Below are 13,678 nucleotides of genomic sequence, written 5' to 3' on the forward strand. Positions count from 1 at the left end.
TCATGATAACGTGCTCCACTGAGTGTAGGTGGAACGAAACTAAAATGAGCTCTAACATGGAAATTAGCGTTTCCGGACACATGTCCACATAACATCTTTTCTTTATTTCTGTGTGAGGAATGTTTCCTGAAAGTTTGGCCGTACCGTTTTGTAACACCCTGTATATAATAGCTTGTTAAAATTTGGGTATCACTCGAAAACGTGGTCGAAACCGGTAGTAAATAAAGAATATATAAAAAAGCAGCTCTGGTGCACTATCATCACAGTGCGTTTCATATCTACAGGATGAGCGCTTGAGGATTTCAGCTCCGCAGTTCGCGAGTAAATACTACGCCACCAAGATCGCACCGACCGACAAGTGACACGAGAGAGAGCGAGAAGGCCGTTCTTTGCAGCTCAAGGCCTTCCAACCCGGCCAGGGGAATGTGTGCCACAGGTGCGATGTATTCGTGTGGGAGATGTCTCCCCTCCTAAATAAGCGCAGGTCAGTCGTCGAGAATCGTCGTTTTTGCGTACAACGATCCCCCTGTCGCCACCTTCACTCTGGAATCGTTATTCGACTGTTTCGACCCTGCCACCGTAATCGGGCAGCTACCCGTAAGCCTCACTCCGCCGTGAAGAACGTTAGGTGTTGCTGCGTATCACGTACAGAGCAGCGTCACGTAACCTGTTGGTATGGCAGACGAGCAGCACAGTGAGCTGCGTGGTGCTGCGGTCGGAGTGTACGAGTCTGAACAGCGCCTGGTGACCTGCGTTCAACACACAGTGAAATTTGTGGCTGACACACTGGAAGTGCCCTTGTGTTTCTCGTCGGCTGCGATGTAGCACCTGGTTTCTTTTCTTAAAAATGCCTCGACAGACAGTTGCAACTATGTTTGCACTGCCTGCTTGCTGTGTGTCATCGAAGAACAGTTCAGAAGCCAGCACAGTATGCTCAAACATGAAACAGTTTCGTTCACAGTTCACGGGCAAGCAGATTTCGACAGCAGTTTCAGGTAGGTACCTGAATAATATTACCACGTTGTGTACAACTTGTTTTTAACCGCATTGGATACACAGTTCGTGTGCCAAAACAAGAAGCACTAATCGAATTCGTTCTTCGGCACTTCCCGTGATAACCCTCTAGTGTTTCACTAGCGCTTGATCCCGATTTTCATGTGGTTCAGTATGATCCACGTTTAACCCTTCCTTCTCTCAGTACGCACGAGACCCGAGTTCTTCTTCTTATCCAGGCTCCACAGAAGTTCTTTAATAGGCGTAATAAATTGGCGTTCAATTTCCCCGTTACACTCTTTCATTCACAAATGTCTTTATCACCCATCATGTATCTGTGATAGTTAACTCTCATGAGTCAAAATCATAATCAGTATCATTTTAAATCATCATCTACTGCTCATCTTAGTCACATAAAATCGGCTGATGGTTTTAAGTGACGTAGATGACGAGTTTCGTAACAAGATACTGATTACGATGATGACTCATTAGAGTTAACTATCACAGGTACTCCACATGTGATCAAGAAATTTACGAAAAAAACAGTGTATTTTAAATAGATTGCGTACTCCTGTTCGACAATGTCAAATTTCATTTTACTCGTTGACTACAGAACGAACAAATATTAGGGTTTAACGTTGCTCGACGGCAAGGTCATGGAGAAGAAGCACGGATGAGAAGGGAAAGTGGCCGTGTCCTTTTCAAAGGAAGCACCCCAGCATTTATCACTATGCCAGCTCTATTGGTTACTGGTCAAAATAAGGAATATTGATGTTTACGCTAACTCAAACCTTTTCTACCTATATATGTACATCTTACTCCGCAAGTCACCTTACGTTGTGTGGCGGAGGGTACTTTGTGTACAACTGTAACTTCACCGTTTTCCTGATCCAGTTGCGAATAACTCGCGGGAGGAACTATGTCCGGTAAGCCTACGTGTGGGCTCGAATCTCTCTAATTTCAGTTTCATGGTCTTTCTGCGAGATATACGAAGAAGGAAGCAATATATTAGTTGACTCCTCCAGGAACGTACGCTGTCGGAACTTTAGCAATAAACCACACTATGATGCAGAACACTTCTTTTGCAGTGTCTGCCACTGAAGTTAGGTTATCATTCCTGTGCATCCTCGCCGCTTGCTAAATGAACTTGTAACGAAACGCGCCGCTCTTCTTTGGATCTTTACTATTACCTCTTTCATTCTCATCGGGTACGGATAGCACGCTGACGAGCAACATTCAAGCATTGACGGATGAGTGTTTTGTTGATGAACTACATTTACTGGGAATTCTTCCAATGACTCTCAGTCCGGCATCTCCCTTATATGTGATTAATTCCATTTCAGTTCGCTCCGCACGCATATGCCTTGGTATTTTACGGAAGTAACTGTTGTCAGTGATCGTTCTATAATTGTGTAGTCATACAGTAAAGGGTCTTTCCGCTTATGTATTCGCAATACGGTACAGCTGTTAACGTTGAGGGTCAATTGGTACTCCCTGCACCAAGCGTCGATCCTTTGCAGCTCTTCCTGCATTTCACTATAGTTTTCTAGCGTGCGATTTCTCTGCATACAACAGCACCAACTTAAACAAGCCTCATGGAACTTCTGACATAATCTACTAGGTCATTTATGTGAAAAGTAATGCTATTATAACACTGCCCTTGGGCACGTCCGAAGTTGCTTCACCGTCTGGATACTTCTCTCCGCTCAGAATGACATGCTGTGTTCTGGTTGCTAGAAACTCTTCAATCTAATCACACAGTTGGTTTGATATTCCGTACGCTCGTATTTTGTTCACAAAGTGGCTATGAGGAACTATACGGAATGCCTTCCGGAAGTCAAGAAACACCACATCGACCTGGGAATCTGTATCTACTGCTTTTTGGGTCTTGTGGACGAACAGAACGAGCTGGATTTCAAACGATCCTTGTTTGCGGTTTCCAGAAATGTCATAATATGCGAGCATAAACATGTTCCAAAATTCTGCAACCGACATCAGGGATATAGGCCTGTAGTTCCGTGCGTCTGTTCGACGACCCTTCTTGAAAACGGAAATTGTCTGTATTTTTTCTGTTCACCACAACTCTAGGCTCCTCCACAGACCTGCGGTAAGTTGCTGCTAGAAGAACTGCAAGTTCTTTCGAATACTCTTCGTAGAATCGTACTGCTACCCCGTCAGGTCCAGTGGCCCTCCCTAAGTTGAGCGATTTCAGTTGCTTTTCTATCCCATCGGCACTTATTTCGATATCAACCATTTCGATGTTCGTGCGACGAATTAAAAGAGGCACTACAATGCGATCTTCCTGCTTGAAACAGTTCTGGAAAAATACCTTTAGTATTTCAGCCTCTTCTGTGTCGTCCTCTGTTTCACTGCCGTTATGGTCACAGAGTATCTGGACAGATGGTTTCGATCCGTTTACTGATAAGACCAAAACTTTCTTACATTTTCTGCCAGGTCGATAGATAGAATTTTTCTTTCAAATTCGTAGAACGCTTCATGCTACTTTTGTCTTAGTTTAAGTATTGTTAGTCTATGAGGCTTTGAGTACTTTTAAATTTGCGGTGAAGCTCTCTTTGCTCTAGCAGTTTTCTAATATGGCTGTCGAACAACAACGGGTCTTTTCTGTACCTCGACAATTCGCTCGACACATGCGTGTCTAAAGCGTATTGTACAATACTCTTGAACTTTGTCCATCGATACTCAAATTGTTAGAGCTGAAGACGAAATTTTCGTGCTGACCGCTCAGGTAATCCGAAATCTGTTTCTTGTCGCTCTTGCGAAGCAAAAAGATCTTCTGCCTTTTTTTTTATTCTTATTTACAACCGTATTCGGTGAAGCTGTAAAGACCGTGTGATAATTGATTCCCTGTTCTGCGCTAACTGAGTCAAAAATGTCGGGTCTGTTTGTCACCAGCAAGTCTAATATGACATCTTCACGAGTCGGTTCTCTGCTTAAATGCTCAAGGAAATTTTCGGATAAAAAGCTTAGAATGATTTCGTATGACGCTCTGACCCTGTCACCCAGCCTAATCATTTGTGTCTCCCAGTCTATAGCTGACAGGTTAAGAACTCGACATGGCCAGGAAATTTACACGAAACATTCTCCAAGTTTCCCTTCACTTGCTCCACCAGGACTGCAGCTGACTAACACAGGGATCTATAGAAAGCATCCAGTGATCATGTTTGATCCATCTTTAAAACTTGTCTTCACCCAAATTGTTTCACTTTCGAACCTGTACTATCTCACTAGATATTAACGTATTTTTTATAGCTATAAACACATATGCGCCAGCAGTTCATCCTAAGTTCGTAATACATTGTAATCGAAATTTAGAATTTATTTGCTACTGACGTCTGGTTTCTTTTGGCCCTAGTACTATGTGGGCATTGTTACCATTTATAAGCGAGATTAGTTCCCAGACTTTCTCATAGACGCTACTGCACGAACTAATGTTATGTTAATTTTTTCTTTCTCCAATCTTTTGTGACGAATGCTACTCTATCGGGACTCAGAAGGCATCTTATCAGATCTGTGTTGGAGATTTCTCTATGCTAAAAACCCACACGTGCACGCCACACGTACTCCATTACGCTAGTAGCCACGTATTGCGTGTATTACACGTTTGTCCCGTTAAGGGAAACTCTATAATTCTCCTCCAGTTAGCGGAGGAAGAGAAATCTGCATATTATACCGTCGCAGAATCATCCGAGCCTGTGGTTTAGACCTTCCACCGTGCTCCAAACCAGAGGACCACTGTCCGTTATCGTAACGATGCTGCAACTAGATAGCGCTGTTTGGAGCCTGCGGGTGAGGCTAGCTGCCCTCACCTAAACAGCCAGCTGCCTGTAGGAGTCGTGGATGGCCACTGAACCCAGGTGCCGAACGTCATTCGTCTCTACAGTAGCCCCGATTTGCAACCGGGTGCACCCAGTGCGCTGAATCGCACTCTGTTTTCCCGAAGGGCCCCATCACCCGCCTAATATTAGAGCTCTCAATTAAAAACTCTTCCATCCTGTTCACTGATCTGGACCTCATAGGAAGATTACCTACAGTCCGAAAAAAGGAGGTGCCCCGTGCTGGCTCAGACATACTTTCAGCAGCAGGCAATATCTCAAACCTGTTTTTAAGACGTAAGGGCCGGTACCCACTTCCGGCTTTCTTCCAGAGATTCGTGACCCCGGTACTGTTCGCCAGTCACCATGAAGTAAGTGTCGATTGGACGGGACGTGCAAACCGGAAGACGCAGCGGCACCAGGGATCCCAACCAATGCAGTAGGGTCCAGAGGTGGAAAAGTATTCGTCTCAGATGCCACAACGCCAAAATTATAAGGATCATAGATGCTAATCAGGCTATTTGAAAATGGGAAACCAACTGTCGGAAATTAGTATTTCATGTGGCACGAAGTCTTGAATGATCAATTGATGTGAGTTAAATGTTTGTGAACTGCTTCTGAAAAAAAAAGTGAGGACCCATAAGACATAGTCGCATGACAATGTACTCGTAACTTGGTACATTTACACATCATCGGCGGACATGTAAGTGATTAGAGTTGCAATTCTCTGTGACACCTAGAACGGCCACCAGAGTACGTTACTGTTGTTCGTATTTAGTGTTGTTACCGGGCCCCGTAGGGCATATAAGGAGCGTGAACGGCGTCACACCTTGAGTAATCACTGTGGACGATACGAAGCTGTCGCGTATTCGCGTGAGATAATGTTATGGGCACCTAACAGTTTGAAAGCGGCTTCACTACGGGTCTCCATTTGGCCAGGTTGCCGAATTGTGCAATATCCAGATTTTTAGAGCATTCGAATGTGACAGTGGTCCTGTGTTGCAGTGCATGGCCACGTGAGGGCAGGCATTGCCGTTGCCAAGGTACTGGAGACGACATCTGACCCCCACAACAAAGGGCCGTATTGTGCACCAAGCACATCGTAATCCCTCCACAGGTGCCCTCCCCATTCCAGAACAGGTAATGGACTGTGCAGCGTTCTGTGTCATCCTGCACCGCTGGTAGAACTCTAGCAGCAGCCGGGCTAGGGAATTATAGTCCCACGCATAGGCTGCCATTTACACCTCAACACGAACGGAGTGGTGCCATGGCCGGGTAGCGTGGACAGGTGACGAATGACGTCGCAATGTGTTCTGCGACGAATCGCTCATCTCGGATGACTTTCGTCGGCGACTACTAGAGATGTTCCATTCCGTGCTTGCATCGGGTATGACTTCAAGTCGTGACTGGTAGTGACTGAGGGAACTCAGATGGCACAACGGTACGTCATTGACATCCTACGCCTTCATTTGTTATCTCTCATGGGCATTCGGGAGGACAACAATTCAATCCCGCGTCCGGCCATCCTGATTTAGGTTTTCCGTGGTTTCCCTAAATCGCTTCAGGCAAATGCCAGAATCATTGCTTTGAAAGCGAACGGCTAACTTCCTTCCCCACCCTTCCCTAATCCGATGGGACCAATGACCTCGCTCTTTGATCATATTCCCCAAGTCATCTACCATCCAACAGTATCGTGGTGACATTTTTCAACAGGACAATGCTCGCCATTTCACGGCACGTATTTCTATGAACTGTCTGCGTCATGTTGAGGTACTCTCTTGGCTTCATTGCCCCCAGATCTGTACCCGATAGAATACGTGTAGAATCAACTCAGGATGTCAACTCTGTTCCAATGGCAGTACCCAGGTTATGAAGAACCAGTTAAAGCAGTTGCGGGGCAGTTTGCCTCAGAAGAGGATACAACGGCCTTATGGTACCCTTCCCAACTGAACCAGCATGTGCATTCAGACCAAAGCCTATGATACACCATACTGATAGGTGGACCCCTTCTGCCAAGTTCTGAGAAAATTTGATTCGATTCTGTAATCAGAGACCCTCTCAACCCATGAAGTTTCATTTCGTTTCCTCCTCTCCTTCTGAACGCTTCATATCTTTAAGTCAAGCAATTTATTAGGGAAAGGATACAAGAAGAAGAAAAGAGCCTGTTTTGAGAATTTACAGGTATTTAAAAATTCTCTAATTACGAAAGCAACATAGTTTGGAGTTTACTATTGTCTTGCACTTCTGGTCATTACGTATGGGTCAGAAACGTGGGCGATGATAGAAGTGGATATAAACAAACTGAGGACATTTGAAATTAAAATCTTGCGAAAAATAAGTGGATCTATGCGAGAAAAAGATGACTGGATAGTAAAATACAACAACGAATTATACCAGCTTATGCAAGGGAAACATATAATAAAATATATATCAGAGAATCCGCTGACTGAGTCATATGAAAAAGATGCCGCATAGCAGCAGGTCCAAAAGAATAATGAAACGGAGTTTGCATTACACTAGAAGGAAAGGCCGGCCAAGAGCAAGACGGCTGCACAGTGTGTTGGCTGACCTTAACAAGATGGTGACGCCAGGATAGAAGAAAAAAGCGGAGAACAAGTTGTATGCAGGAAGACTGTTCAGGAGCCAAGGTTTATCAAGGACTGTAGTGCCAAACAAGAAGAAGCTGCTAAAACTACGTATTTGTGAACTCAGTCCGCATTTTAGTAACCCACTGTTGTGTCGAGTTGCTGCCCTTTTGCGAGCATATGGCAGACATATGCGGCGACGTCGGTGGGGGAGCAGAGCAGGTCGCAGACATTTCCCGCGATTGGGTGACGAGGCAGCCGTCGCCAGGGCGCGCTACTTGGCTGTTTTACGAGCGCCCAGTAATACGGCCATAAACCTCGTTGGTGCCGTAGAAGGGCCCGGGCTGTGCTGCAATGGCTACAGTCTATTTGTTAGGACGCTGGGGTTATGTCTCCACAGGTTAACGGCGGTATTGAGGTTCCTGCTGTACAAGTTTCCCCATCCAAATTCCTCCCTCTCTCACCCCCCCCCCCCTTTCTCTCTCACTAAAAGTGATTGTAACACATCAATAACTAACCAAGCTACCTTGTGTGAAGGATCAGTGCGAAACATTCGTATCAACGCTGAGGTCTGGCGCTTCACTCCACGTCAAATGAACAACAGCTACGATCGGCCAATATGCCGCCCCTCCCACCCGTCAAAATCTCAGGAGGAACCAAACTGGAATCCTACCGGAGAGGGTAATTTACGTTATCAGTATCTGGCTGCAAAGAGGTACAAAGGTAATGGAGTAAAGTTCCTGATCGTAAGAATATCCGAGAACGTTTGATTTGAGTCCCAGAATTCTCTGCAGTACCTTGTGAATTAAAGTCAACTGACTTCGTTGTCTGATAGAAATATACAATGTCTTGATATTTTCTGAAGGTAGCAGGTTATTTGGCCAACCCGTCTTGTCATCCCTCTCTGTATCTTTTCATTCTCCCGCTCTCTTTCTCTCTCTCTTTTCTTCTCGTCGCTACCGAACGCAGTTCTGCACGATACACGCATTCGTCACAGCCTCTAGTTAGTCCAGTCAACGAAGGAGAATTAGGGGTAAAAATTCGTGTAGTTGCAAATTTTTGTGCATAAGTAGGCGGTAGGGGCGTAATCAAGATACTAATAATCCCCACCGGTGGGGTGTGAGGGTGTGGGTGGGGTTTGTTTAAAGATCAGTTTTTTAAGTTTTATTAATTACTCGGAAACAAAGGATTCTCGCGAAAATGTTTTCCATTAAAAAAGAAACTAGGCCAAATTTTCCCCCAAGGACTAATAGCTTCCGTGTTGCAGATTATCAAAAATAGTGTTTTAGTGGTACAAAATGAATGTACACTGTTAAATGAAGTGGATTAATAACAAATATCAAATATGTGTAGCACGTCCAAGAGCAGTAAAGCGATATTAAGGGGTAAGCTATGTTCTGTGGGCGTAACAGGTGGGAGGGGTGGGGGGAGGGGTCAGCAGCGCGAGTCATGATAGTTTGCCGGATGGTCGTCCAGTGCTTCCCTCCTTCACAGATCTGTAAACTGAAGAGCGAGCACGTGATACCCCACTACGTCACAAGAAGCAACAGCTGGGCGTCTCCCCTCCACAGGGCACTTTATGAATCACTGCCCATCCAGTGTGCACACATGCCGGGGAGCGTTCGTTGCTCATCAAGTCCGTTACCACTACATGGACCACAGACACGATTTATGAGCTGCTAATAATACTAATACAAGAAATACTTGTCGACTGACTAACTCTACGTGAAACTCTGCACACTGTTCCACACAGATACAGGGGAAATTGATTCTTACTTCTCCTGTACGGTTGCCGTAGCGTACTTTCGGGAAAGACCACTTCCCCCACCACGAGCGCTGCTCGGTTTTTAGTTTATAGACAGCGAATTGACGCATGGTGCACGGAATGGCAATTGAATGTCAATGTAGACAAGTGTAATGTGATGCGAATACATAGAAAGATAGGTCCCTTATCATTTAGCTACAAAATAGCAGGTCAGCTACTGGAAGCAGTTAATTCCATAAATTATCTGGGAGTACGCATTAGGAGTGATTTAAAATGGAATGATCATATAAAGTTGATCGTCGGTAAAGCATATGCCAGACTGAGATTCACTGGAAGAATCCTAAGGAAATGCAATCCGACAACAAAGTAAGTAGGTTACAGTACGCTTGTTCGCCCAATGCTTGAATACTGCTCAGCAGTGTGGGATCCGCACCAGGTAGGGTTGATAGAAGAGATAGAGAAGATCCAACGAAGAGCAGCGCGCTTCGTTACAGGATCATTTAGTAATTGCGAAAGCGTTACGGAGATGATAGATAAACTCCAGTGGAATACTCTGCAGGAGAGACGCTCAGTAGCTCGGTAGGGGCTTTTGTTAAAGTTTCGAGAACATACCTTCACCGAAGAGTCAAGCAGTATATTGCTCCCTCCTACGTATATCTCGCGAAGAGACCATTAGGATAAAATCAGAGAGATTAGAGCCCACACAGAAGCATACCGACAATCCTTCTTTCCACGTACAATACGAGACTGGAATAGAAGGGAGAACCGATAGAGGTACTCAGGGTACCCTCCACCACACACCTTCAGGTGGCTTGCGGAGTATGGATGTAGATGTAGATGTAGATATAGAATGTACTTCCGCCGCATTTCCTATGTGGTTATCTTGACAGAGTTCAAGTTTATATAACGGAGTTTTTTTTCAGTTGAGTACGTACTTGCAGTTGCTAAGTGAGCTTTTATGTGAAATACGTTCATATAAACAACGGCTGAGAAATGTTTGATCTTTAATGTGATGCTATCAGTGACGTATGTAATATTGGCCTATCATTGACAACGTATTGTAAAGCGCTGTAACTGTGTTGTACTCACTTGATGGTGTATTAATGCATGACCAGAGAGTTATTGCACTTCTATCAGCATTAATTGGGTTACTGCTAGCCGGCAAAAATCACATCCCTTCAGGGCTTGCTGGCACTTGTAGAGTGTGCTGTACTGAGTGGAGACACTTCGACAGTATATCTCACATAGTGGTATGAGTATGTCTGTTGGAATGTTCAAGTCTAGAACAGTGACTCAGTGCTTGACTCAAATTGAAATATTTGAAGTTCCATAACACATAGGTCAACTACTTGGGTTGCAGAGGGAAACAGTTTAAGCCTCTAGGACTCTTCAGATGTTGAGAGAGCTGATGCTGGGCTGATGAATTATATCCTCATACTGAAAAATATTCCAGCCAGTGGTAGTGAAATCGACATTATCGAATACATACTGATAGCATGTCACAGTTGGGACTGGCTCTTCAGTGTGGTAGACATTTGAATGGGCTAGCTGTTGAATTTTTGTTTACATTGCAACTCATTTGACAACACCAAACACGTACTCATTTAATAAACTGATAATAACACCGCTATATAAACAGGAATTAAGTCAAGTTACTTTGCCTGCTCACATAAGAGAACTGGGTAGGAAACTCTGGAAAGATAAGAGTCTGTCTGTAAACTAAATGGGAACATCGCTCGTGTTGGGAGAAGTTGCCTTCTCCGGAATAAAACTACAACTGTCGCACATGATGACTAAGTATCCATTTCTCCTGTAGCAGTGTAGAACAGAGTGCAGAGTTTTACGTAAAGTCTGTCCATATCTGTTTCTTGCGTTAGTGTAATATAATCAGATCTGTTAGGCCTGCATTCCGTGTAGTGCCAACGGACCTTGTGGTAAATAAACACCCCCTGGGCATGTGTGCGGACTGCGTCACCAGTGATTCTTAAGGCGCGCTGCTGACGGTTACTACAACTTTCTGAAACATGTGATGTATGGGGTACACGGAGTGGGGACTCACCTGCTCCACCTTCAGTCTACAGACTGTGAAGGAGGGAAGTACATGACAACAACCATCACTCGCATTGCTACCCCCCACACCACATCCCTCCGGCTAGGAACACTACCAGAATATAATTTATCACGTAATATAGCTCTACTGCACTTGGACACGGTATTCATTTTTAATATTTGTTTTTTACCCACGTCATTTAACGATAAACATTGGTTTTATATTACATCCTGCGCAATGAGGGAACTGTTAGTCCTAGTCAAAAAATGAAACGGGTCCTTTCCCGTAGGAAATATGATGTACTTTAATTTTGTACTGGAAACATTGTCGCTAGAATGAGCGGTTTTCGAGCTATACCAAAAGGACCTAACAAGTGACTTTTAAACGCATCCCATTCCCCAGCTCACACCCCAACACAGAGGTTTTTAGTATGTTGTTCATGGCACTCTCCCCTGTCACTGTACAAAAGTTGCTGTCTAATTGATTTTTTCTACTGTTGTACTTTTCTTGGTCTTCCATGACTGGGCTCAGATAGATGACAGTCTCATTTCAGACGTGTATGCGCAATTGATAGCTATTGATGACTAAATAATGAACACATGAGAAACTATTGAAATATAGAAAATGGGTGACAATTTTTTGGTCGGTGGACTTTGAAAGCGATAATTTTGAAGAAAAAGCAATAACTGTCTGAAATAGGATAGCTTAAATAAACAAGACCCAAAAAGAGATTCGACTTCCAATTGAAGTAATAACAGAAAACCAGACCTGCTCAAAAGACGAAGAATGCGGATGTGAATATTATGTAGCGCAGAAAAATAATATCATTTAGTTGCAGTAAGTGCATAGAGAATTTCGAAAGAGATACAAAACCCAAAGCATAACCAGTTTCAGATAAGAACTTTTCATTAAGTCATCTTTTCGGTCTTTCCGTATCTGTTAGAACCGAGCATACATACGTATGAACACATGTTTCATTCACGTCAGTTTCATTTTAATTGTAGTTTAACCACTCTCTTCAGAGTTTGACGATGGGAGTATACGGTTTCTGTTCGTTCAGTACGTAAAGAAACGAAAGACATGCTTTCCCGTTTACTTACCGACGATGAAATTTTGCCTGTATTGCAGTAGGATTTTGTTAAGAATGACGATACCGACGATTCAATGAAGACTTTGCACGATAAAAATTGCGTCAAACTTCAAATGAGTATTTCTCGTTTTGATTTGGGAAAACGTTTGTTGAAACTTTACGTTTTTTAAGACGTTTCTTCTTTTTCTGAACCGCGAAACATATTTTTATTTGTTATAGCGAAACAGAAAAGGCTGCAAGAAAAGATACTACATACCAGCGCAGCGAGTGCAAAATCACCATGTGCAAAGTACATTGGTTCACTAAAAGTACAATAACAGTCTAGAATGCTAAATAAAAACTATTTTGACTTGGTAAATTTTTATACTCTTTGCATAACCTAACAATCATTAAAAAATAAAAGAAAAAATTAAAAATTCTAAGAAACTAGAAATATGCAATCCAGAAGAAGCAGTTTCAGGATTTTATAAAATGTTAGTATCACAGTTAAATGTTGACCATAGTTCTTAACAAAAAATATTGAAAAACCATAAAAATGCCCGGAATTGTAAAAAATGGCAAGGTTTAAGTGGGTGGCACTCATGTGTTAATGAAACCAGAGTGAAATATTCCGTATACTTTTAAAAGAGCTCTTGGGAAACTTAGGACTGCGGATGTGTCTGACATATTGTTAGAGAAAGCCAAAGATTTTTCTTAAAACCTAAATCTGAAAAACCCAAATGTCTCAAGATACCAGCAGGATTTAAACACGCAGAAACATCTTCTATTGTTGAATAATTATCTCGTGAACGAAGATTTAAGGGAAGTGTGTTTGATATTCTTGATTTGTTTCTGAATGACATTGATCAGAGCTTTAAACAAGAGGATCTGAAGCGACTGTCCAATCTTGTAAAGAGTCTTGTTTACATAATCCCAAACAAATTCTCTATGACACAAGGTTGGGTAGTCTTGCTTGGAGAACACAGTAAATTTTAGTCTGGACAAGTTACATGAAGAGCTCTAAACGTTGCAAACCGTTACGAATGGTGTAAACCACGTAATGTATCTTGCAACCACATAATGTATCTTCTATTGGAAGAAAGATTGTTGCTAAACAACTTATGGTTAAAGTGTTTCAAGAAGTATTCACCTGATCATTCTGCTCCTGACATTTCCAGTATTGTCAGCTTTCTTTGAGAGGTCATTCGGCGCCTAGGGCCGAGTTAAAACTTGCTTCTGATTAACTATGACACAGTCGAGACTCACTCGTCCATTCCTTCTTTATGTTCTTTAAGACAGGACTAGGAAAATTAATCCTATGGATGTCGTGAAAGAATTTCTTTCCCGAACTATGTAAAAGGAAACTACGTTCCGAAGTTGTAT

The 13,678-nt window shown here is 43.2% G+C and overlaps 1 protein-coding gene across 1 annotated transcript in view; it reads left to right on the plus strand.

The window, feature by feature from the left end:
* The first annotated feature begins 395 nt into the window (after positions 1 to 395).
* LOC126354761 (protein phosphatase PP2A 55 kDa regulatory subunit) overlaps positions 396 to 13,678 on the plus strand; it is a 466,678-nt gene continuing 453,395 nt past the window's right edge. The window contains exon 1 of the mRNA XM_050004649.1: positions 396 to 995. Coding sequence (XP_049860606.1) covers positions 848 to 995 — 148 coding nt within the window. The 5' untranslated portion in view covers positions 396 to 847. The remainder of the gene's footprint in view (positions 996 to 13,678) is intronic.

This window comes from Schistocerca gregaria, chromosome 3 (genome assembly GCF_023897955.1).
Source record: "Schistocerca gregaria isolate iqSchGreg1 chromosome 3, iqSchGreg1.2, whole genome shotgun sequence".
In the NCBI taxonomy this organism is placed as follows: Eukaryota; Metazoa; Arthropoda; class Insecta; order Orthoptera; family Acrididae; genus Schistocerca; species Schistocerca gregaria.